Source organism: Brachionichthys hirsutus, chromosome 9, assembly GCF_040956055.1.
Source record: "Brachionichthys hirsutus isolate HB-005 chromosome 9, CSIRO-AGI_Bhir_v1, whole genome shotgun sequence".
NCBI classification, from domain to species: Eukaryota; Metazoa; Chordata; class Actinopteri; order Lophiiformes; family Brachionichthyidae; genus Brachionichthys; species Brachionichthys hirsutus.
The window spans coordinates 5,749,467-5,772,347 of NC_090905.1; the positions used below are offsets into that span (position 1 = coordinate 5,749,467).

Below are 22,881 nucleotides of genomic sequence, written 5' to 3' on the forward strand. Positions count from 1 at the left end.
AAGATGTCTACGAGGAGAATGAAATCATCTCAGTTGTAACAACAAAAAAGGAAGACGCCAGATTAGTTACTATAATAGGTCTGTTTGCATACAGACTTGTTACATTGTAGCAAACACGTGGAGCGCCGTGCGGGGGGGGGGAAAAAAAACAAGGCTTTCCCGGACAAAAGGAAGACATCTCCGGCGCTCCGATGCGTTTCATGCACTGAGGTCGAGATTCTCTTGAAGTTTTATGTTTTCCACCTCCGCTTTTCTTTTTACTGTTGGATATCGGACACTTGCACAGGAGAGGTAAAAAAACCAACAACACATTATTTCACTTGGCGTTTCGGTGAAAGTTGCATGCACGTCGGCTTTCACTGACAGCCCTTTGACGCCTGCATATATTGAAAAGTTTCTCGGTATGTGCGGTTAAAGCGGGGGACGTAAGTTTTTTTTTTTTTTTTTTTTTGTCTGGTTTGAGGTGGCGAGCCCAAAGTGCGAGATGGTCTCTCTACCACGGAGAGAGAGAGAGGAGGACATTATTTCTCCTTTGTTCTCCACAAACGTTGTTTTATCTGCGTGTTTGTCTTGGGGGGGCCTCGTTTTGTTTATGCCTCCGCTAACAGTTAGCTAATTGCGTTCAGCGTCCTTCGCATATACGGGTTAGTTAGCATTTTTAGCTAACTTTTTCCTGTGGGTTCTGCGTGTATTTTCCACGAACCCCTCCTTTTTAGTAACCTTTTAAACATTCCTTTATGGAACGTGTCTGCCCACCAGCTAGACCTTATTTTATTGCACATTTTGCTCCCCTCCTCCTCTGAACTCTCCCCCATATAATGCGAGACTCGAACCCCTAAAATGTGTTTGTTGCCTGAAGTTTGGAGCTTCGTTCTTTCCTCCACCAGGACGGCTTTGGAAGGTATTTGTCTGCACCATGGAAACGGAATTGTCCATTATGCTTCTATTAGTCTTGAGGAAGACGTCAACATGCATCAAAAATAAATTGGTTAGTTTGTCAGCAGCAGCTCGGCCCTTTGATGTGGCCTGGAGGAGATGGTCAAATCACGGACAGCCTGCTTTCACTCCATTCACTATTATTATTTTACTGTTATTGCTTTATACTAATAGAGTCGTGTGATTCTGCGTCCGGATCAACAGTTGAATGAGCTTTTCTGGTTTATTCCCGCAGTAATAGCATAAATACATGTTATAGTTATTGATCTGTGCTTTCATTTTATCATTCAACCCGCACAGAACTGCTGCTTTTATGTGACTAAATCTTAAAAAAAAAAAAAGATTAACAAATTAATTAAAGATGAATTGGGCCTTTTTGCTGTGCTCGAAAGGCAGGTCGAAATAACAACAGTAATGCGTTTAAGTTTTTAGTTTGCAGGCTCTTTTGTGCAGAACGAGCGGCCTTCTCTGCCTTGTGTGGGGGTGACAAAGACCCCCTAATCTACTTGCTTCAGATATTGATCCAGGAGTAGCTGTAGATGCCATTTTGTTACAATAACCCCCCCCCCCCCCCATGAGCGCTACGCTATTAATCTTACTAGTTGGACACTATTCGTGTGTGTTGCATTAATTATTGTGGTGTGTGTTTCCTATTTTCTCCTCGATTGGTCGTTTTAAACTAAAGTTAGATCAATGGCTGCCATGCTCCTAGTCCTATTTACACCGGGGTCTGTGGGGTCTGTCCTCGTCTCCAGCTTGTTAGTCCTGCTAGCCTGAGTTTACTGGTGTTGGTCTGCGCTGACGTGATTTCATATGGTTTTTTTGTAAATGCATTTATTACATTTGTTGGTTTATTTTATTTTTTTGCTTTTTAAATTGTTCCTTATTCTTTCACTTCATCATATATCATTATACTTTTTATACTTTTAATGTTCTTCTTGACACATTACAGCTGCATTTTGTCTGTACAATCAACATTTTTCCTTTTTTTTTGTATTGCGTTGCATCACTTAATGCTAGGGCGCTGTAGAAGCACACCACCTGTTGGTGTCCGAGCGCCTCTATTCCACTCCCCCCCCCCCCCCCCCCCTTCCACTAGTTCCCGGCGAGGCTTGCAGCATCAGCGTGGCCTCAGGCTTGCGTTGGAATGCAAAAAACACAGCGTAAATCCAGTATTCATGCTCGCTGCGTCATCTGACGAGGTTCTTTCTGAGTTGACGTATGGTAATTTGGTAATGATGCGTTTGCGTACAGTCATTAGCTCTGCTTTTCACCGTGGGCTAACAATAGTCCCTATTATGTCTGTAATTGTAAATGTAACGCATTCTCTTTAATGTAGTGATGATTGACATGTGATTTGTCAGGGTTGTGTAAAATACATAAAAAAAAAAAAAACCAAAACCGTTTAAAGGCATACAAGTCATTAATTTGACTAAGGGTAGCGCATTTTTCCATTTCCCCGTGCCTCTCCAGCCCGGATGCTAAAGCGGAAGTTGTGTAGTGTTGAGTTAAATGTTGTCTGTTTCCAATTGTCTGCCTGTATTTCAGTCAGGTAAGCGTTTTGGCCAGCTGTGACCATAGCTATAGGAAATATTTAATTGAACTTAGTTGCAAGAGGTTTTTGTTCCCAATGAAAAATTCTGATAGAGCTTTTCATTGCTATCATTTTGGGGAACTAATAACGTTGCAATATGAGTCATCTCCATGGTCTTGAATATAGCAAAGGTAGGGGGTAGTTTTAAACATTCACTATATATATACTTTTTAAGCTACATGTAACTTATCTTTGTGCTTACTAGTGACCTTAAAATCCTTTATCTGCTAATTTCTCTCATAGGGTTTATTAGAAACTGAAGGGTATGAACGAACAGCAGCAAAGAATGGCTGCAGTGGGAACTGACAAGGAACTCAACGACCTCCTGGATTTCAGCGCGGTAAGAGAGTGGGAGAGCAGTCTGGGGTGGCTCCGGGTGGCGTTGGGAGGACGAGATGGAGACAGTGCGATACAGATCTGGGTATGGATGGAGAGCTGGATGAATGAGGGAAGTGGAGAAAGGCACAAGGAGAGAAAGAGAACCAAAATGTGTCAACAGATACTTTGGAATCTGTTTTAACAACAGGTTGTCGACTGAATATATTTTTTACGCTTCGTTCTTGGCAGACAGAAGTGGCGCTGATTACATCAAAGACAAATATTGCCGTACCTCAGGGTGACTTGTGAAAATGAATTCGCTGTTAAATATAGTTTATTCGGTGATGTAGGCGATGCGGCAACAAGGAAAATGGGTCCCAATGATGCTAAACTGGTACCGCTCTAAAATGTAAACAGTGAATCAGGAGCAATTGTAGGAAACTGAAATTAGACGCCCCTGTTTCTTCTATTAACAGACTTTTTTTGGGGGGGGGGGTAATGTTGTATAATGTTTGCAGACGGCTTCTACATTTCCGCTTGTCGCGTTATTAGTCCTTTTAGAAAGCCCTTTTCACAAAGGCTCTTTCTGCGGTGTCCTCCAGACAAAGCGGACGGCGCTATTCCGTTCAGCTTTTATTTACCTGCGTTTCGTTTTGTCCTGAAGCCTGCGTTGAGCTTTATGCTGACATAAACATCTCATAGGCCCAAATGGAGCTGTGCTTGTTTTTCATCCTGAATAAATTTAATAGCTGGTGAAGCTAAATTACCAGCCCTGGATAATTACTATATGTGAGGTTCAACAGGTATTACTAAACCCGAGTCCTAATGAATATTTGCCATCAAACTTAATGTCCCGCGAGGTTTCTTTTGACAGTATAATCAAAGTACACTTGATTAATACTGAAGTGTTAAATGTTGCAGAAAGTTTTGATAGTTTTTGAGGTGTAAGACTCGCATTATCATTTTAGTAAAAAAAAAAAAGATTGTTGTGGGTATCGTTGATGGAGCTTCATTATAAAGCACGCTTTATTTTATTAAAAAGTCTTCTTCTCTGCCACGCCATCGGTGTTTGAACAAAACTTTAGCCCATGGCAGGGTGGTGAGAGGGATTGTGGGTAGTTTGTATTAGAAAAGCTCAGATTAATCAGCTGTCAGTTGCGACAGGTGGAAAAACTGGGTTAAAATGTACTGAATATGAAAATATATTTGGAACATTTGACTTAAAACGCTCCGTTTGTGATTTTGAAAACACTTCTCTATTCTTTTTATAAATAAGAGCGCTTAGTTATTTTTGAAATGTCGTCTTTTACAAAAAGTGGCCGAAAGAATGTTAATGACGTCTGTGTATCTTTTATTTGCATGTTTTTAGTGATCTTTTGAGTTGTGTATTTTTAAATTCTTTATACATCCTTGCAGACCGACCTGAAACATAAATGCCTGTAAAGGACATAAACAACTGAATGGCATGTGTATGTGATGCCATTAAATGAGTGGAAATGGAATGTGTGAAGTGTGCTGCCCCTTTGTTTTGTCACTGATGCTATCTTTCCTCTTTTTGTAGATGTTCGCACCTCCGGTAGCCAACGGGAAGAACAGGACGATCACCCTCGGCAGCAGTCAGTTCGGTGGCTCAGGTCAGCTTCATGCAGAAACCACTGTTTGTGCTCGCATATATGCATTCATGCTTCATGTGTTGCCTCTGGCTTTGTAAATATGGGTCATTTTTTGTCTTTTGTAAGTACACAAACACTTGTCTCTCTGGTTTTTAATGTGAGTATTTTCTGTCTGTAACGGTGAATAGTCACGCCACGTCTCCTCAAAGACAGCTGAAAGAATTCAGTGACTGTTCACACGGGCTTTATAGAGGTTCTGCATCCTATTTGATTTGCTTATTTCTTTCATTCATAGGCAAATCAAACTTAAATGAAAGTATTTGCATGTCAGTTTGCTCAAAAAATTCAGGGCTTCTTTTCCAGGCGCGGGGGCGTCTGTAAAAATGTTTCCTTTTTGTCGTGTCGGTCTGCAGTTTTGGCAAAGCAACGATAAACTAAGTTAATACCTGGGCTGTCAGCAACAGCGGCAAATGCAATGATATAGTACAAATCAGAATGTGCAGCTGATGGGGAAGAGAAAGAACTTCTAAAGTTGGGCCACCCAATTCACAATTTTTTTTTTTTGTGGCATCTCAATATTTTAGTTTCATTCACCCATTTTTTAAAAAGATTTACTTCCTGCCTCTAGGATCTATGGAGGTTAATCTTATAGAGCGTCGACACTCGTTTGATTAACAGAACTAGTCGACTGTGCAGCTCCTTCCCGTGAAGCGCTGCCGATTCATTCGTGCGACTACTTTCTTCAACTATTTTGAAGTGCAAAGTATCTGCAGTTAACCCGCGGCTCCCCAGGCACCCGAAGCCTTTGGGTGAGCTTCTCTCTCTTCCTGAATGTTATTAGTAAGTCAAGTTACTTTCGTTCCTCTTTCACCCTTCCATCCCGGTGTGTGAAATCGAGTCACACTCCCCAGTGTTCCCCAGAGTGAGAACTTGGCCACTGAGGAACAAAGGCAAGAAGGGGGCTTATGGACTTGAAACGACTCCCCCCACCCTGAAGTGTAAAACACTCCTCCCCCAACATGGCACAGGGCTCTCACCCCCACTGATCTGCAGGAAATGGCTTGAATCCGAGACAATGTCCCTCACCTCCCGGCTCGCAGCCTCTTAAACTGGCCCAGCATGCCGTGAGTGGCCAGAGTGGGAGCGAGCGCCTGCTGAATGGGGGGGGGGGGCTCAGACTGTGGAAGGCAGGATTCTGTTTGTTTCTATTACAACAGGCAATTACTAAGCGGTGTGGAGTTAATTCCTCCCCCTCCCCGTGCCTGAGAGTGTGGCCCTCGGTCATTGACACTCATTTTAATGCAGTTCTTCAAGCCGTCTCATTTTAAGTTTTTGCATTCCGCATGTCCTCTCCTTCAGTGTTTAAGACCCGGCATTTGTGAAATTAAGCCCATACGTTTCCCAGCTACGGCGTTGTGTTAGCATATGGCTCCGCCTATAACGGGAGGGAAACTCGTATGGATGGAACGCATTTATCAGAAAAAACGTGGACGCTCAACTTTGGCGATCACTCATTTTTTCTTTGGTGTAATGGATGCAGCATTTGAAAGTATCCAAAAGATTCTTTATTATTCCAAAAATACGACTGTCCTGGGAAACCTGTTTACGATAGACATGTTTAAGGATGAGAAACGACGTCCATCTATGACATCACAGGACGGCTTGTGTATTCTGGGGCCCAGCAGCGCGGGAACGGTCGCAAGCAGCCTAGCGGCTCACCGGACCACCTCTATTCATCAACACAAAAGTGCTCAGAGGGGCGCTAATTGCATTAGGCGCCCTTCTCCCTCAGTGGCCGGCGTTTGTGTGGGGTAGAGCGTGCTGAGCGGCGTGGAGTCGAGGGCAATAGGGGCTATTTGAGAAGAAGGGGGGGGCAGAGTGTGTGATGGGAGCCTTCAGGCAGGCGTCCCCTCTGTCACCTCTGCAGCTGCTGGCAACATCTCCAACCCCCCCCCCCCCCCCCCCCCACATCACACACAAACACACAGAATGTGACTTCTGGCTTCCCATAGATCCCAAGAAACAAAAATGAATTAACACGTGGTGTTTTCGGGCAGCTTATTTAAAAGCCACATGCTTGACTTTTGCACCGTGGGTTGTATCCCTGCACAGGAGTTATTGTCCTGCACGTCGCTGTGCATTGTTTGGGGGGGGGGGGGGGGGTTGGCTGGGAAAAAAATCTAAACCCTCAGAAAGGAAATCTCAAAGGAGAGTGGCTTCCCTTCTTCAAATAAATGAAATGATTTCAGAGCATGCAGCCGAGAGTCGGCTTTGTGGCTTAGAAACTAAATATTTCCCTAGTTTCTGTTTGTGAGTCCGTATTTGTCCTGCCGTGTGACTGTCACTGAAATGCATTCACACGAGACGAGCTGAAATCCGGATGGATGAGATCCTGAAGTTGTAAAGACAGCCCGCGGCTTTTCAGACTTCCTCCCTGATCTTCCTATTCAGTGAATGATTCAGCGTAGTTCATATTTATTTATTTTTGTCTAAAGATTGCACGCATTTAGGTACCGGTATGTGTTTTTTTTTTTTTTTTTTCCTGCACAAGCTTCAGCGATCAATAGATCAATCTTGGATCAGGACACATTGATCCTTTTTCAGCAGCATTACTTTGTCCTTTTCTTTGAGGGGATGCAGATTCTCATTTGAAGTGTAAAGTAACGTTTCTGGGTCTCCACCTGAGAATCACTGCCCTACTTTGAATTCCACACGTGGCGCTTTAGCTGTAAAACCTTCCCCCCCCACACAGGGACGCAACTGAGATTTAAACGTTTTCATTTCAAATGTACCTTTATCGATTACTGCGTCAAACGGTACGTGAAGCTTGGTCGGTACGATAAATACATTATTTAAAATGACCCGAGAGAAGAGACGAGCGGCCGCAGAGAGATCTCTACCTTGTTTTAATCACTCCAGTAAGTGTGAAGCGATGTCCTCAGACTTTCCTTGCACAGCCGTGCTTTCACTCCATCCTCTGCACCCCCCCTCCCCTTCCCCCCCCCCCCCCCCCCCGCGCAGACCAAATGGAGGCTTCCACCTCGTGGCTGAGGGGTGCGTTGAAGATACTTTTTGGACTCTGCTGGTTGTTGTTGTTGGCAGTCATTTGTCTCTTTATGGGTTGTTACCATCTTAAGTGAGTTGTACCCGTGGAAAGTACTTGTCTCGCAGCAATTAGGATGAAGCTGGGTATCCTTGAAGTAGACCGTCTAGACCGTGCTTTGATCGCTTCTCATTTGCACCAGGCTTTGTGGTGTCTGTCGTCTTTATTTAGCGGCGTCACCAGCATCCTGGTGGCTGGAGGGGCAGCGCACCGTCGGGGTGGTGGCCTTTCAGCGGGGGCAGATCTTCAGCGGCCCCCTCTCCTCCTCCTGCTGCGTTTCGGCTTCTCCGTGCCCCCGGCGCCGGCCCCATAGATCACTGCTGTCGCAGCGTGTGTAGGTGCTTGCACTGCTCTGTTAGCATCATCGCTCATTCTCACTCGTCGGCCAGACTGCCTGATCTCGCTCGGCCTTCCCTCTGGTTCCTTCCTCTCTTTCCCTCGCCCTCTTGGTTTCTCCTTCCACCCGCTCGCTCTCCTCTCTCTCTCTTTTGCTTTCTCGCGCACATTTTTTTAATTAGGCAAAAAATCAAAGACAAAATATGAATATTCATAAGGAAGGCGCATTAATATGCACAATTATGCAAATCAGCATGCAATTAAGGCTTGCGTCTCCAGAGAGCCTGGATAACATTAGTGCATAAGACGGGGAGAAAGGCATGATGGGGGTATTTCTGAGTTTTCTGCTCCACCAGTCTTTTGGCTGTGGTTTTCCTTTGTGCTGCACATTCTTTATCTCTTCACCTGAAACATTGTGGTTCATGGTTTGACTTTTTTTTTACATATTGCATTGTTATTTATGTGGTTGTATGAGTTGCGTTGACTGACGGGAATTTAAATGCGGAATAAATGCCATTTTATTCTCTTGGATGACATTAGGGACGTGAATGGTTCACTTTATGGTATTCAGTGACCATAAATAACACTAATGGGTGCACTGAGCAGATTTTAATATAGATGGTATTAAATTGCACTGCATCTTGGATGTAATTGTGTTGTTTTTGTGCTGAATTAAAGACTTTGACTGTGTGGTGGAACATAATGACAGGTCGTCTTGATTTGACTCCAAACATTCGTGTGACGCGCAGCGTAATTTAAACCCTCGTCTTGTACGACATTGACAGGATAATGTTTTTTATTCCGTGCGACTCTGACTGATTTCTGGTTTCTCTACCTGTAAATATAAATGGCCGTTGCCTCTTTTCTTTTTTCAGCAATAGATGAGCGCAGCGGCTCTGGGTCTTGGGGCTCAGCAGAACAAAACAGCCCCTCTTTCAGCCAAGGACGGGTAAGGTCTAAACACACGCACACCTAAACTCGCATGATTTAAAGTTTTCACGATCTAAGCATCACCGACAGATGCCGCGATATTGTCACACGCACACGCGTTCATTTAATCACTTTGACGTAAATGAACACAAGCGCACCTCGTCTGCCAACCACTACCGCAGCTTTTTCATGCTGCGTGCCACATTTGATTTGAAGTGGTAGTCGTCCTGTCTACCTAATAACCTTGGCTCCGCATCCCACACTGGCAAGCTTTCTGGTAGCCCGGTGCCTCTGTGGAAGCCCGCCGGTAATTGCAGCTTCACATCCGCTGTAACCGTCTTGGCACAACTCTGTTTAAATACAAGGAATGGGGGGGGGGGGGGGGGGGGGGGGGCTTTGATTACCACAATTTGATAATTAAGAAATTTGGTCTGAATCCTGCAAACTGATGCAGATTTCTTTGGCTTGGGTCCCGGTTGGGGCGGGTAAACACGAAGCCTCTTCAGGTGTCCCAGGAAGATGGAGATGTGATTATCATTTAGGTGTGTGGTTGTGTTTGTCCGCTGTTATTTAAAGGATTCTCACGCTGTTCCTACAGGTCTACGCTGAAGGATCCCACTACAACGAGCACGAGAGCTTGTCCTCTCCGTTTATCAGTTCAGGCGTCTCGGGTATGGCCATTATTGTTTTCAACTTTTACACGGTGAAGCGCTTCAGTGGAATTTGTGCAAACGTTGAATCAAATGTTCCCGCATCACGCTCCAGCTTTGAAATAATCGTGTTGATAATTTAAGTGTGGTGCTTTATGGCTGATTGTTTTGGGGGAGGCAAAATGTGCATGTTTCTATGTGCGTGTGTGTGTCTGAATGTATTTGTTGAGTGTTGGGGATGTTAGGGAAGCGAGGCAGAAACCTTCCCTTGGGTGTTGTCTGGCGGGGGGGCGTTGTGCAGCTGAGCATACTGAAAGAAGGGGGGGGGGGGGCATCTCTGGACTTTTTGTACTTTAAAGAAAATCTGCTTTACATTTGATTTGGCACAGATCATTGCCTTGTGTGCGCACGTTTCACAGCATCATTGATTGTGCACTTTATTCTTTCAGGTAAAAATGAGAGGCCACCCTACCCCCCTTCGGAAACCAGGTATGTTGCTCTTCACTCTATTACCTGCGTGTGAAAGCTAAGGTCGTGAAATTTGAATAAAAGGAAGTCCTGCTTTCTCATTTCCTCTTTTCACTTTGAGACAACTCTTCATTTCCTTAAAGGGTTTCTGCAAGTATTATCCGTAAATAATTCTTTCCTCTCTTCTGTCCCAGCCTGGTTTTCTTCCCAGTGACCTAGCGATGCCCAGCCCAGATGCCATGTCCCCCTCTGGCTTGAAATCGGGCTCCCAGTTTTACCCATCGTACCCCAATAATCCCAGAAGACGGCCGACTGATGGAGGCATAGGTGAGATAACCAGACATCAAATTGTTCAAAGGGTGTTTCTGTGTTCAGAGGTTCGGATTCAAAGCAATTGATTAATAATTAATTCATTCTCCTCCAATTTATGATCTAAACACACATAAAATTAGAATAAACTAGACTAAAAAGCTTTGAGTCTTCTCTTTGCTTTCGTCTGATATTTGTTTTTATCTCTTTTTGGCTTCTCAGTCTGTACGGATGAATGCACAGTCATTCACCCTGACACGCACGCACAGACGCACAAATACACACACGCTGCGGTGCGTTCAGAGGTCTCTCTGGTCTCTCCTGCAGGTAGAATAGCTGCACGCAGAGAAACTGCACCGCAAATGTGTCTTTGCTGACTCCTAATTTGTGCTTTTGCCTTTCCCTCTTTCCCCACCCGCCCGTGTGCAGACGCTCAGCCAAAGAAGATTCGGAAACCCCCCGGCCTGCCGTCCTCGGTGAGAGCTTATTTCTGCTCACAGCCCGTCCTTTCTCTCGCCGACTACACGCTCTGGCCACACGTAGACACGCGTCGCGCTCGCTGCTCTCCCCGCTCCGCTCGAGCAGCTCTGTGACAGGCAGGGATAAAGACCCTCTGCTCTGTTGGACTCTAGCTGAGCCGACAGTCAGCAACTCGGGGCCCCAATAAACATCATCAGGGACGGTCTCTACACTCCAGTCAAGTGGTTTCGAGCGGCGTTCAGGGTCTGGTAGGCTTGTTGGCGAGCAGATTTATATGATTTTTGAGGTCAGGGCTGGGTAATGTTGCTTCCTCTGTGAATTATGTGGTCAGCGAGGACAGGTTATAGATGGGTGGGGGCGGCGTCTACGTTTCAAGCACACACCTGGAATGAGGGTTCTGGTAGCGACGGGCTCTATTTTAGTTCATATAAAAATATGTGGATCTATTAAGCCCTCATATTTTTAGTCTCCTTGTTGATTTTGTTATTAAAGTAAAACCCTTTCAGGAAGTAGCTTGTTTAAATATCAAACATCCGTTTCCAAGGTTTAGGTCTTAATTATTAGGTTAATGCTAATGTTTGTTCCTTAAGACTGTTAGAAGGTAAATTACAAATTGGATTAAACAAATCTATCAGTTCCCACAGTATGAAGTTTCATATTTACTGTCGCATGTTATCAGTGTGCCAAGAGTTTTTGTTTTGTCTATGTGACCGTCACCTGATGTTATATTAGAAAAGACATTTTCCTTAAATGCTTGTACGCTAGCTTCGTCTTTCCCGCGTGGTTCCGTTGTAAATGTTGCACACATGTGGATAATGAAAGTTAAATGCAAATATAAGATATCAATGCGTAAAAAATCCAAAGTATTCATAGTGCCGGCTGCAATCTGGCGGGAAATGTTGCTGAACATTACTGGGAGTTGTGTTGTGTTGTGTTGTGACTTTGTTAGTCTGAGTTAGTCGCTGCAGCTGTTGCAGGCGGCTTTGTTGGGTGTGTTTGTTTTCCTCACCTTGTAAACTCGGTGTTTATATCCTTAAAATGAATCATGAATGTGTCGTTGTCTTGGCTTGACTGGCGTCGTCCTCCACCTGTTGGTGTTGTCGTACTGAAGTGGCCACTGATACCTCGGCGTGTTGACACACTTTGCTGCAGTGACAGGGGGGGGGGCGTGGGGGGGTCTGTCCAGCTAAACCCCTTTTACGATCTGAACCTCAGTCATAACCAACAGCGCAAGCGACGGCCATGTGCTTTAAGACAAATGCTTATGTCTTGTATGCGTGTGTAAACCCCCCCCCCCCCCCCCCCCCCCCCCCCCCCGTGAGTGACCCACTTGTGAGGCCTCTTAGCCTATGTCTGAGCCCAGATTAATGACGGCCAATGATGACCCTGTGGTCTGTATCAACCCTCTGATAAAACTCTCCTGCATTTGTTGTTTAAATCATGTTGAAGTAAATAATTAAACTAACTTACGGCTGCGGTGCAAAGGCCATTTTGCACTTCCTCAACTTCTGCAGCACCCAATTCCTGCGCACAGGATCCTCGCCTTTGAACCTTCACCCTCCTCACCGGCAAACAAACGGCCGCCAGTGAGGAACTTCCCTTCTTCCCCCTTTCCGCCGTTAACCCGATGGGGGGGGGGTTAAATCCTCAGGCTTGAATAAAGCAGTTTGTGGCAGCGACTGGTGTTTAAGTGTAGGAACTTTCACACGGTTGTAACCCCGATTAAATGAAACCCGCATTGAGGGTTTTACCCGAGAAATCCCTTTTTTTTTCTTCGAGAGAATACAATTATCTAACGGCACCAGTCATTGTGCCGGTCTCCGCTCCCGTCTAGAGCAGCAGGATTCAACCCGCATTGTTCCCCGTGAAGGAGCAACTCAAAGCCTATTGTTAAATGGAGCCATCTCCATCGTGTTTTCCTGTGAATTAGCCGGGATCATTCTAAATCCCCTGCTTCCTTCTCTCTCCCCTGGCCGTATCAAGCTTTGTTTAAGTCATTTAGATTACCTTCCCCTGTCCCCCTTCAACACCCCTTATCGCTCTACCCATTTCATAAATCACCAGGGCCTTCGTTTCCCTCCCCCTTGCCCCTTCACCATCCCCTACCCACTGCTATCGCTCTCTCTCTCTCTCTCTCTCTCTGACTGGATCCCAGCCCCCCCCCCCCCCCCCCCCATCTCTCTCCCTCTCTCCTCAGCCCAGCTGCCTGTGGAGTTGGATGTGGTCCAGGAACAGGCAGATGGCTCTGTAATTAGAAGTGCATCTCTCCATTCCCTTTCCACTTCTCCCTGTTAAATCAAATTACAGAAAAAAAAAACATCTCGTCTCTGGATTAGCATTCTTTGCAGCATAGCCTCCGATCTCTTTTTTTTATCTTTCTTTATCTGCCATATACTAAAGAGGAGAAGCAGAAAAGATGGGCTGAGTGATGGCGGATGGTTTGGGGGGGGGGGGGACGACTGAGTGTCCCTCCCTCATGTCCATCTTCAGTCCGTGGCGTTGGACACGTAATTGTCTCTGGATTCTTTAAATGTATTTTTGTCAGAAAGGCCGTGTGAATGGATCCTTAGAAATGTTAACATCAAATACTGGATTACTGCCCTACAGAATATCATAGCGCTAGTTTGCTAGTGGAGCGCGTGCGTGTGCGTGTGTGTGTGCGTGCGTGTGTGTGTTGGCTCGCTGAATGCATGGTATGTGTGTGACTGGATACCGAGCGGCGTTGTAGGGAGGGGCTGCAGGCCAAGCAGCACGATGTCACCGGGGTCCCGGGAGCGAGAGGAAGCGCTCGCTGCAGCGTGGCATGGCTGCTGTGCTCCCCTCCATAGGAGGAGCCGGGCCTGCCCCCTCGGCCGGCGGGACTCCCTCTCACCATCTAGTGGCCGGTTGAAGCTTCAGTTGTTGAATTGTCTTAGGGGGCAGCTTCTAAATGCCAAATAACTTGCACCTTGATGCTCGTGGCCACAGAACGCAACGTTAAAATCCGTGTGTGTCTGGGGGCTCGCCGAGCTAAGCCTCAAGGTTGATATTTATTTTATGCAAATACATATTATTATAAATAAATAGGAATAAACTATAAATAAATAGCTAAACCAATAAAGAAAAACAAGCAATAAAAGCCCTCCAATTAAACTGGGTCAAGTTGATTCTTTGTCGTAATGAGACCTTTCGTCTTTTACCGCTTGTTGTACGTGATGTCTGGGAGCGGATGAAAGGCTTTCCATGTCCTTGGTCCTTTTGTCGTGCTTTGATCCGTGTCTCTACGTCACGCTACCCTCTCTCCTCAGTCCTACTGCTCACTGTCTGCGTGTTTGTTTAGGTGTATGCCTCCACATCCGGCGACGAGTATGCCAGAGACAATGGAGGCTATCCCGGCGCCAAGCCTGGTGCCGTCTACCCCGGCTCTTTTTATATGCAAGGTAACCTTAATCATAGTATCCCTGCAATTTGTTTGATTTCTATTCCTGTTGGTGAAGGTGTTTTCATTTGGGCGAACGTATGTACCCCCCCCCCCCCCCCCCCCCCCTAGAAGACCCCTGGTCATCTTCTGGCTACTCTGCTATGCTGGGAAACTCTCCTCACATTGGACAACCCGGCGCCTTCACTGCAATTAACCCACAGGACAGGATGGTGGGTTGACATGTTCGCAATCCCATAATAGTCAACTCCATTTTCTGTGCTTTTTTTTATCAAGGAAATACATTTTAAAGCACAAGTTTTCAGTTAAAGATTTTAATATCATCTTGTCAATAAATCCACGTCATCTAAGATGCAAACATTTAAGTTATTGTGAATATCCTCTATTTCCTGTCACTGAGTACTGAACATAAATCTATTTATCTCAATGGTTTATGTTTCTGAGGGGTGTTTGTGCCTTATGGACTTACTTGTATTCCTTTTCCAGAAGCGTCAACCCCTGCCTCTGTCCCCACAGAACTATCCTCTGCACGCCAGCGAAGTCAACGGCTTCCACTCGGCCTCCGCCGCTTACAACCACACACCCGCCATCAACGGCGATGGCATTATGGGTAGGCAACTTCACACAATCAACTCGACGCTCAAGTATCTTGGTAGCATCTGTCAGATTCATCCTGGAGATATTCCCCCCCCCCCCCCCCCCTATCCAGGCGTCATCTCACTCAGTTTGTTTTGTGTCTGCAGCCAACCGAGGCACCACAGCTGGTAGTTCAGGAGATGAAATTGGGAAGGCCCTTGCTTCGGTGAGTTATTTTTCTTTTCTTTATTAGAGTCTGAAAATGAAGAAAAAAACCACTTATTTTATTTTTTTGCAAAAAATTACATCTTTCGTAGCCCCTTTTGTACACAGTCTGTTTGTGGCCTCACTCGCGTGAGTAACGGTAGAAAGGGACAGGATAGATGTGATGTGTTGCGTGCGTGTGTGTGTGTGTGTGTGTGTGTGTGTGTTGTGTTTTAAACGTGTGTTGTGTGTGTGCAGTATAAAGCCAGGAGATTTGAGAAGCAGCTCGAAGCTCTTTGCTGCTATCTTAGATAAAGAACGGCTCATTCGCAAAGGAGACAATAATAAAACCCTGCAACAAGGACAGGAAGTTATCGTGGTGGTCAGTGTTAACGCCTATGGAAAATAACGCACTGCTGCACACACACTGGGGTAGCCTTATTACAGCATTGCTTTGTTGACAGCAGTACTCCCCCTGTTGGTCGGAAATAAATGTTGCAGGCAGCACTTGGGACGAATACAGCAGAATGTCAATGGCTAGGACTGCATCTGTTCAAGTCTGTTAAAAACAATCAATGACTTCATAAAGCTACTTGTTATATATCAATCTTTTGATCTGCCACAATAATGTAATTAATTTAAATGAAAATGCCTCAAATTGAGGGCTCGGTGAGATTAAAAGATTAATTCATTACAGATCATAATTAATCGCTCAAATTTGTTAATCTCTTGACAGCAATAATATAAAAATATATATTTATTTGTGTTGGTTTGTTCATGTTTGGTATGAAATGGATAAAAAAAAGTTAAACTCGGACCTCGTGATTATTTCACTGAAGTATTCTGGGATCGATTGAATTGCTTTTTATATTTTTTCCAATAAATCATTTTATAACATCTGTCTAACAAGACCTAATTGTTCTATTGAATAACAATTACCTGCTTAGTTAATTCTTGTTTGCTTAGGATTCTGATATGTGTAATATGACTCGATGTAATCTCTTAAATATTGAACCTTTTATAGACAACTTTAAACAAAAAGATATTATACATTTCCCAGCACACATAGTTTGATGATTTTTAACTTCTGCTAGGTTTGTGTTCTGTATTTTTAGGCTGTGGCATCAAGTTTTTTTTCATTATTCATTCAGATTTACCCGTCGGACCACAACAGTAACAACTTCTCCTCAGCTCCTTCTACTCCTGGATCTCCCCAGGCTATTGCAGGTACAGTTAAATCCTAACCTACAGATAACGATGATTAAAATGTGCCAGTTTTATCCCCAGAGTGAAGAAGCCTGTCGATCAGAGTGTTGTTCCATTCATGATACGCTCCATATCTAATGATGTTTAACACAGAGATGCTACTGCAGCCCCATCTGCTGTAAAGTTAGTGATCACCACACCATCCCCATATCTCTCTCTGCAGGATCTCAGTCTCAGTGGCAAAGACCAACCACACCCAACTACGAGGGCCAACCACACGCACTGGTATTAAAACATTTCATTGCTACGTCAAAGCTAGTTTAATGCAAAGGTAGTCATTAAAATATTTGTCTCCCATTTGTTACTTATTTTAGATGAGTGGATAGTAAATTACGAATGACTTTCATTTTGCTTTTCACGTTGCATCCTGACTGCATGCTGCTTGTATTCGTATAGCAGAGTAAAATGGAGGACCGTCTGGAGGAGGCTATCCATGTCCTTCGAAGTCACGCTGTGGGCCAGGTCCCTGGCATGGAGGGTGCCCACTCCGACATGCACAACCTGCTGTCCTCGGTACACAACGGGGGCCTCGGGGGCCTCTCTCCAGCCTTCCCCAATGCCAGCCTTGCCCTGAGCAACAGACATCCTGCCATGGTGAGTCACCTATTCTGCTTCTGCTCAGTTTGTTTCTTACTGCCATGGTAGAGATTGAGAAGCATTATGGGAAATTCATCCTCATTCCATCACCGGCTGCTGAAGGTATCAAAGTTAAAAATAGACGCCTTGCATCGGTTGAAGCACGAAGCATGTGCTTTCACTTCAGCCTGGGGGGGGGGCGGCTGTCAATCAGTATGGAAATTCTGTTGCACACAAATTAAAGTAAGAAAATATGCCCCTCTTGGTTTGTGGAAGGAAATGTTACGATCCTAGGAACACATGTGACATCTGCTGGTCAAATGTAAAATTGCATTCCGTTTATTGTAAATCTTACAGTATAATGCATCAAGAACATTGAACTTTTTTTTTGAAGACAAGGAAACCTCATTTATTAACTGCTTGGTTTGGAATACGTTTGTTGTATGGATGCAGTAATGCTACATTTCCTAGAGAGATTCACATCATAGTTCTCCACCAGCAGGGAGGGAAACCAGAGGAGCCCACCGGCCTTCCACCCAGCAGCACTCTTCTTCATGGTCATCATGCATCTGGACCTCCACCATCAGTTGGCCAGCCAGAAGGCTTTACTAGTACCGGTACGTCTGAATAAATGTTGTGGTATTTACAGGAGAGTGTTCCATTTTATTCTCAAAATGTCCGAACGGCGTGTCTTGTATTTTACATTCATCTAGATTTTAGAATTTTTTGCTCGATTGTTTTGCCACATTTTGATTAGCTTTTTTTTTCAGACATGTGGCCGTACTTTGTAGCATGATCCTCACCCCAGAGTTTGTGCCCAGGTCTCCCTGGTGGAATGGCTCGCTCCACACACTCCTCCAGCAGCTCCGACGTCAAAAGGGAAGACAAAGAGGACGATGACGACTCATCAGTTGCAGACAAATCGGATGATGAAAAGGACACCACGGCAGCACGCATTCGCATAAGGTAACGCGGTCCCGACTTTTGTTTTAGTATTTTGCGTTTCAATTCGGCAACAGTTTTGTCGCATTATTTGTAAAGATGTGAACCCAGTGAGGAACGGTTTTATTCTCGGTAAATTGAGATTTAATTGATGCAATTAATAATTAGGAATATTGTAGCCCATTTGATATGGGAAATGATCTGCTACAAAGTTCCAAATGCCAGCTGTCCCACTGATTGCCCAAACAATTTTAGGAATATATTCACCCCCTCCCTTCGTCTCTCGTTTTCAGAAAGGAAGCGTTGACCCTCCAGATGCTCTCTGCCCTTTCAGACCAGAAAGATGACGAGTAAGTTTCTTCAAAAGAGGATACATTGTTTTGTGCTTTGTACGCTCTTGCCAGACAATCAAAGCACATGTTCATGAACATGAATAAATATGTTCATGAAGCTAAAATCTGGCTTTTTGTTGGCAGAGTATTCAGGTTTCATTCAGCATCACTGACATGCAGCATTCCTGCTACAAGGAGCAAACTCCTTAGACACTACAATTGGAAGCAGATGATTGATATGAAGAAGGCGGTTCTTAAAATGTTATCCACGGCAGCAAACTCTGCACACACAACATTCTTATACGCCTTGTTTTTAGTATATTCATTTAGTATAAAGCCCTAATGTGGGTGTGCTGTCTTTGCTAATGAAGCTAAATGCTGGGCGTAAGGTCGCGTGAAAAGTAAAGTGCTATGTCTGGAAGTATCCTCCTGCCTGTGGCTTCAGAATTTCATCTTCATCTGTAAATAGTCCAGAGGAAGATGATGAAGACCTTCCACCTGAGGTGAAGATGGAGCGCGAGAAAGAGCGGCGAGTAGCTAACAATGCCCGCGAGCGTCTCAGAGTACGGGACATCAACGAGGCATTTAAGGAGCTTGGCAGGATGTGCCAGCTACACCTCAGCCACGACAAACCTCAGACCAAACTTCTCATCCTGCACCAAGCGGTCAACGTCATCCTCAATCTAGAACAGCAAGTCAGAGGTGAGTCTGCCGTCACGGCGCCACGGAGGGGGGGCACCGTTTCATTGACTGTATATACTGAGAGGGGTCTGCTTGTGTGTTTGCCCTCCTCTGTCAGAGCGTAACCTTAACCCGAAGGCCGCATGTTTAAAACGCCGTGAGGAAGAGAAGGTTTCTGGGGTTGTGGGTGAAGCAGCCATGCAGCTCTCAGGAGGCCATCCCAGTATGGGAGGAGATGGCCACAATCCAGTTAGCCACATGTAGCACCAGGTAAGCTTTCTACTTAAAACTATCAGGGTGCGTGTTACACACAGTTTAATTCATAATCCCTAAGATCGTAAGAAAATATTACGAAAGAGCTAAAAGTAAATCTGTTAATATTGCAGCTTGTGTTTAAATCAGGAACTCGCATCGTCCAGTCGCTGCCCCAGACAGTGAAATCTTATCACATTACAAAATGTCAATCAAAACTGGAGATCAATTTCATTAGAATCTGAATGGTTATAGCATAATTGTAATTAAAGTAAGGGTTGTATGGATTCATTATCCTCTGCTTTTAGTTTTGATGTTTGTTATATCATTGATTGTGGTTCCTCTTCTTCCAGATCTGGTGGTGTTTCCTTGGCTGTCAGAGGGAGGTGGCCTTAACAGATTTCTTCCACCCATTATTCTCAGTGTGTGTGTGTGTATATGTGGACATCTGTGTATTGTCCGTTCAAGTTTCAAGATGCACATTCACACACTCGCACACACATGCATACTGCCAAAACTGACACAACCTGTTTGTCGCACTCCCAACCATGACTACAAGCTCAAATGTGAAGAACTTCTTTTTTTGTTTTGCTTTGTTTTCTACATGTAAATTCTTTTTTTGGGGTTTCCACGAGTTGATGGAAAACCGGAGTACTTTTTTTGTTCTTGTTTGTCCTGCCACAAATTGGGACTTCACACACTGCCGAGAGGCACTCTTGTGAAAGAAAGGAGACTTAAACAAACACAAATTGAATCCAGGATTTGTGCCTAATTAATACATGTTTTCTATTTGACATTTAAGCAAATTGCTTTACATGTAAGGAACGTTTATTGTGAGGGATTGCTTGTGTGTATGAGCAATGATTTTAATGTATGTCATTCCCAGTATGATGGTACAGTCTTACATATGTTATGTAACCAAGCCCATAGTCGAAGTTGAATTTTCTAAATTCAAAGACATTTCCTCTTAAAAGCAAAGTTTTCGGAAGGCAACAGAAAAGTGACGAGGGGCAAAGGTCAAATGTTTGACTCCAAAGCAGCTTCTGAAAAACGTCCGACCCAAGAGGCTCTCTGACCCAAAGCCTGGTCTCGTCCCACAAGGATGCTTGGAATATAGAACTCTTTCCTTGAAGGTCATGATTTATCCAAGTGTTAATGTTTGTCAACTTCAAAATTGTTCCAATTGTTGGTCATGCATTCTCGAGCTACTCCAGGACTCCCTTGTTACTGGTTTAGGTTTTTTTTGTACTGCTTTATCTACTAAAGCATAGATAACAAAGACGGCACAGACTTGTATAGGTTCAGACTGGAAGTTAAGTGATGACCTGTTCTTCAGTCCAAGAACGTCTCGTACAAAAGCCATTCGAGACGCTCGCAAAGTGATCGGCACCGCTTGGTGCTCTTGAAATGGTTTACTGACAATGCTAGCACAATTAACAAGTCCAGTCTTCCCCCCCCCCCCCCCCCCCCAATTGAGGTCCTACAAAAGACAGAAAATAATCTGAGTTCCTTTGTCGGAGGATCACATCAGTACGTTGTTGTTTGAAGCAGACGGGCCTTTGTGTAACGGAGGTTTTCTTTTCCTAAATGAGCATTCCCACTGGATTACAGCGACTCGCCCTACTCCCGAAGACGTTTCTCATGGTTATTGCTGAGAAGTGCGACGTGTAAATTCACTTCATTGCGTTACTCCGATACGTTTCATTTTTCAAAATTAAATATATATAAAAATATATATTTTTTGTTAGTCTATACATTGTAGATTTTTTACATAAATGGCAATATTAGTTTGAAGTTTAGAGTGTATTGTAGATGAGCTGAAAAAGGGGATATTTGACATTTAAATTAAATTTTTTCAAAATGTAATTCAAAACTAAACTAGGATTGCAGAGAACAAAAGTCAACAGATAACATAAAAAAATGTTGAGAGCATTTGATATATCCTTTATTCCAGTTTTAGTTGTAAGCTACCCCAGATGAATTTTTATTTACCATTTTGGGGGTATGTGTACAGACTTTCAGCCACAGTTCTATTCAAGTGTTCTCACTTTAGCTGTGAGACACTTAGGAAATATCTGGGACGGGATATTTGTCTCCAACAGTAATTATGCAACTGTTTTCTGAATGTAGCTACCAAACAAATGTGGATCACCTTCATTTTTGCAGATGTGTTTTCTTTTCCTCAGCGTAATAGTTTTCATTTCACATTTTTGCCGTGTCTGCCCTCAATCGAGTGGCTCTCCGTGTGCGGCTCCCTTTTCAGCAGCCTGCACGTTTGTTTTGGAGGTCGACGCTGGTATTTGGGTGAAAGGTAATGGATAATATGGAGAACAAAACAGTGTTATTGTGATGTTATTCCCATGTCATGTTTTGAATGGTTTTTAACATACGTGTAATCACAAATGGGAGGTAGAGCATTTTTTGTTTGTTTAATTTCTACAAAGAGATGAAAGAAAGACCTATACAAATCAATAGTGTGGCCTTTTCATTCTCGAGACGTAAGATGACATGAAGGGAGAGTGAAACCTTACCAGTGCCTGAACTTGTATTTTTGTTTAAGACAGTTTTATTTTGTGAACCATATCATTTCGTTTATCATGGAGATTAAAGTGGTACTTGTTCATTCCCCCACCCTCCCTTCTAATGCTTTTTTCAATTTTCAGGAAGAAGTTTAAATGGTATAAAGAGATTTTCTTTCAGTGTATCTAGTTAAATAAATAAATGTTACGTAGATCTTGTTTAGTTTTTATTCCCCCCCCCCCCCCATCCAACTGGGTTATATTGTCCGAACTGCTGTTATTTAAGGTCATGGGTCCAGAGCATGTGTTTTCTTTCCATCTGCCCTATGTTGCTAAATTGATTGACTTTGCAGGGTTCAATAGATTCAGATTGTTTGATTTTAAAGCACACTAACATGGTTCAGTTTATATTTTGTTTAAGTTTCATCATTCATGGGGCATAAGCGTTGTTTCCCATTGTTGCTGGAGCCCGCTAAATTTCAGTAATCGTAGTGACTCTTTGTGTGTAGTCTCCAGTGACCATTCTCACATCAGATCCTTTACTCTTCCAGCCCTTGATGGCGCTGACGATGACTTTGAGAAGTTTACTTCTCTAAAAAAAAGTTGTATTTGAAGTTTTTCTCTGTTATTACAATGTCAGTAAGTGTTACTGAATGTTGCCTCAAAGGGAAATCGGACTTGATGTCTTTTTAGTATTCTGTGAACGTCCCATTTGTCCAGAAGCTACGTAATCAACTTCTTTGACAAAAATCTTGGCATAGGCTCAGTTTGAAACCTGCAGGAATTCCACCTTCTGCTGCGGAATTAAACAAGGCTAACAGGGAATTATAATGATGGAAATATTCAGTCGATGGGCTTGAACGTGTTTTGGTTTGGGAAAGCAGTAATAAAACACTTTCAACAAATTTGTCATATCTTTGTTGAATGTAAAAAAAAAAATGGGGAGACATCATGACATTGTGGAGTGAAGACAGTTGAATCCTGCAGGATCCTCAAAGTGCTTCACTCAATCTGTCTCTCTTTCTATATAAATATATATAAATATATATAGTTGAGATCTGTCCTGTATATAACAGTAATGTAGCAATAAATGTGCCATTTTTAATAACAGATTATACCTTTTCCAATGTCTGGCTTTTGAATATTGTATACATAAAAAGGAAAATAAAGGAAACCATTGTAATGAAGGGTTTATTGTAGTTTGGAAAATGAATTTGTATTTATTTTCTCTTAATACATGGTGGGCCAAGCAGAAACACTTTGTCTTTTCTTGTGCGCACTGGCCTGGAGCATCCATAAAGGTCACTTACCAAAGGGCGAGAGGGCCAAAGAACACCTGAAACTACCGGAGCGTCATCACGGAGCCGGTTTGTTATTT

The 22,881-nt window shown here is 43.8% G+C and overlaps 1 protein-coding gene across 1 annotated transcript; it reads left to right on the plus strand.

Moving 5' to 3' along the window:
- Nucleotides 1-2,795: 2,795 nt before the first annotated feature.
- Nucleotides 2,796-19,385, plus strand: tcf3b (transcription factor 3b). Its single transcript, XM_068743201.1, has 20 exons — nt 2,796-2,870; nt 4,410-4,482; nt 8,776-8,849; nt 9,429-9,501; nt 9,930-9,959; nt 10,132-10,275; nt 10,687-10,733; nt 14,057-14,156; nt 14,267-14,367; nt 14,672-14,765; nt 14,899-14,957; nt 16,087-16,162; nt 16,365-16,426; nt 16,598-16,795; nt 17,280-17,388; nt 17,599-17,743; nt 18,013-18,069; nt 18,521-18,753; nt 18,851-19,002; nt 19,338-19,385. The coding sequence occupies exons 1-19, from the start codon at nt 2,796-2,798 to the stop codon at nt 18,994-18,996; spliced, it is 1,896 nt and encodes a 631-aa protein (XP_068599302.1). The 3' UTR covers nt 18,997-19,002; nt 19,338-19,385.
- The last annotated feature ends 3,496 nt before the right edge of the window (nt 19,386-22,881 follow it).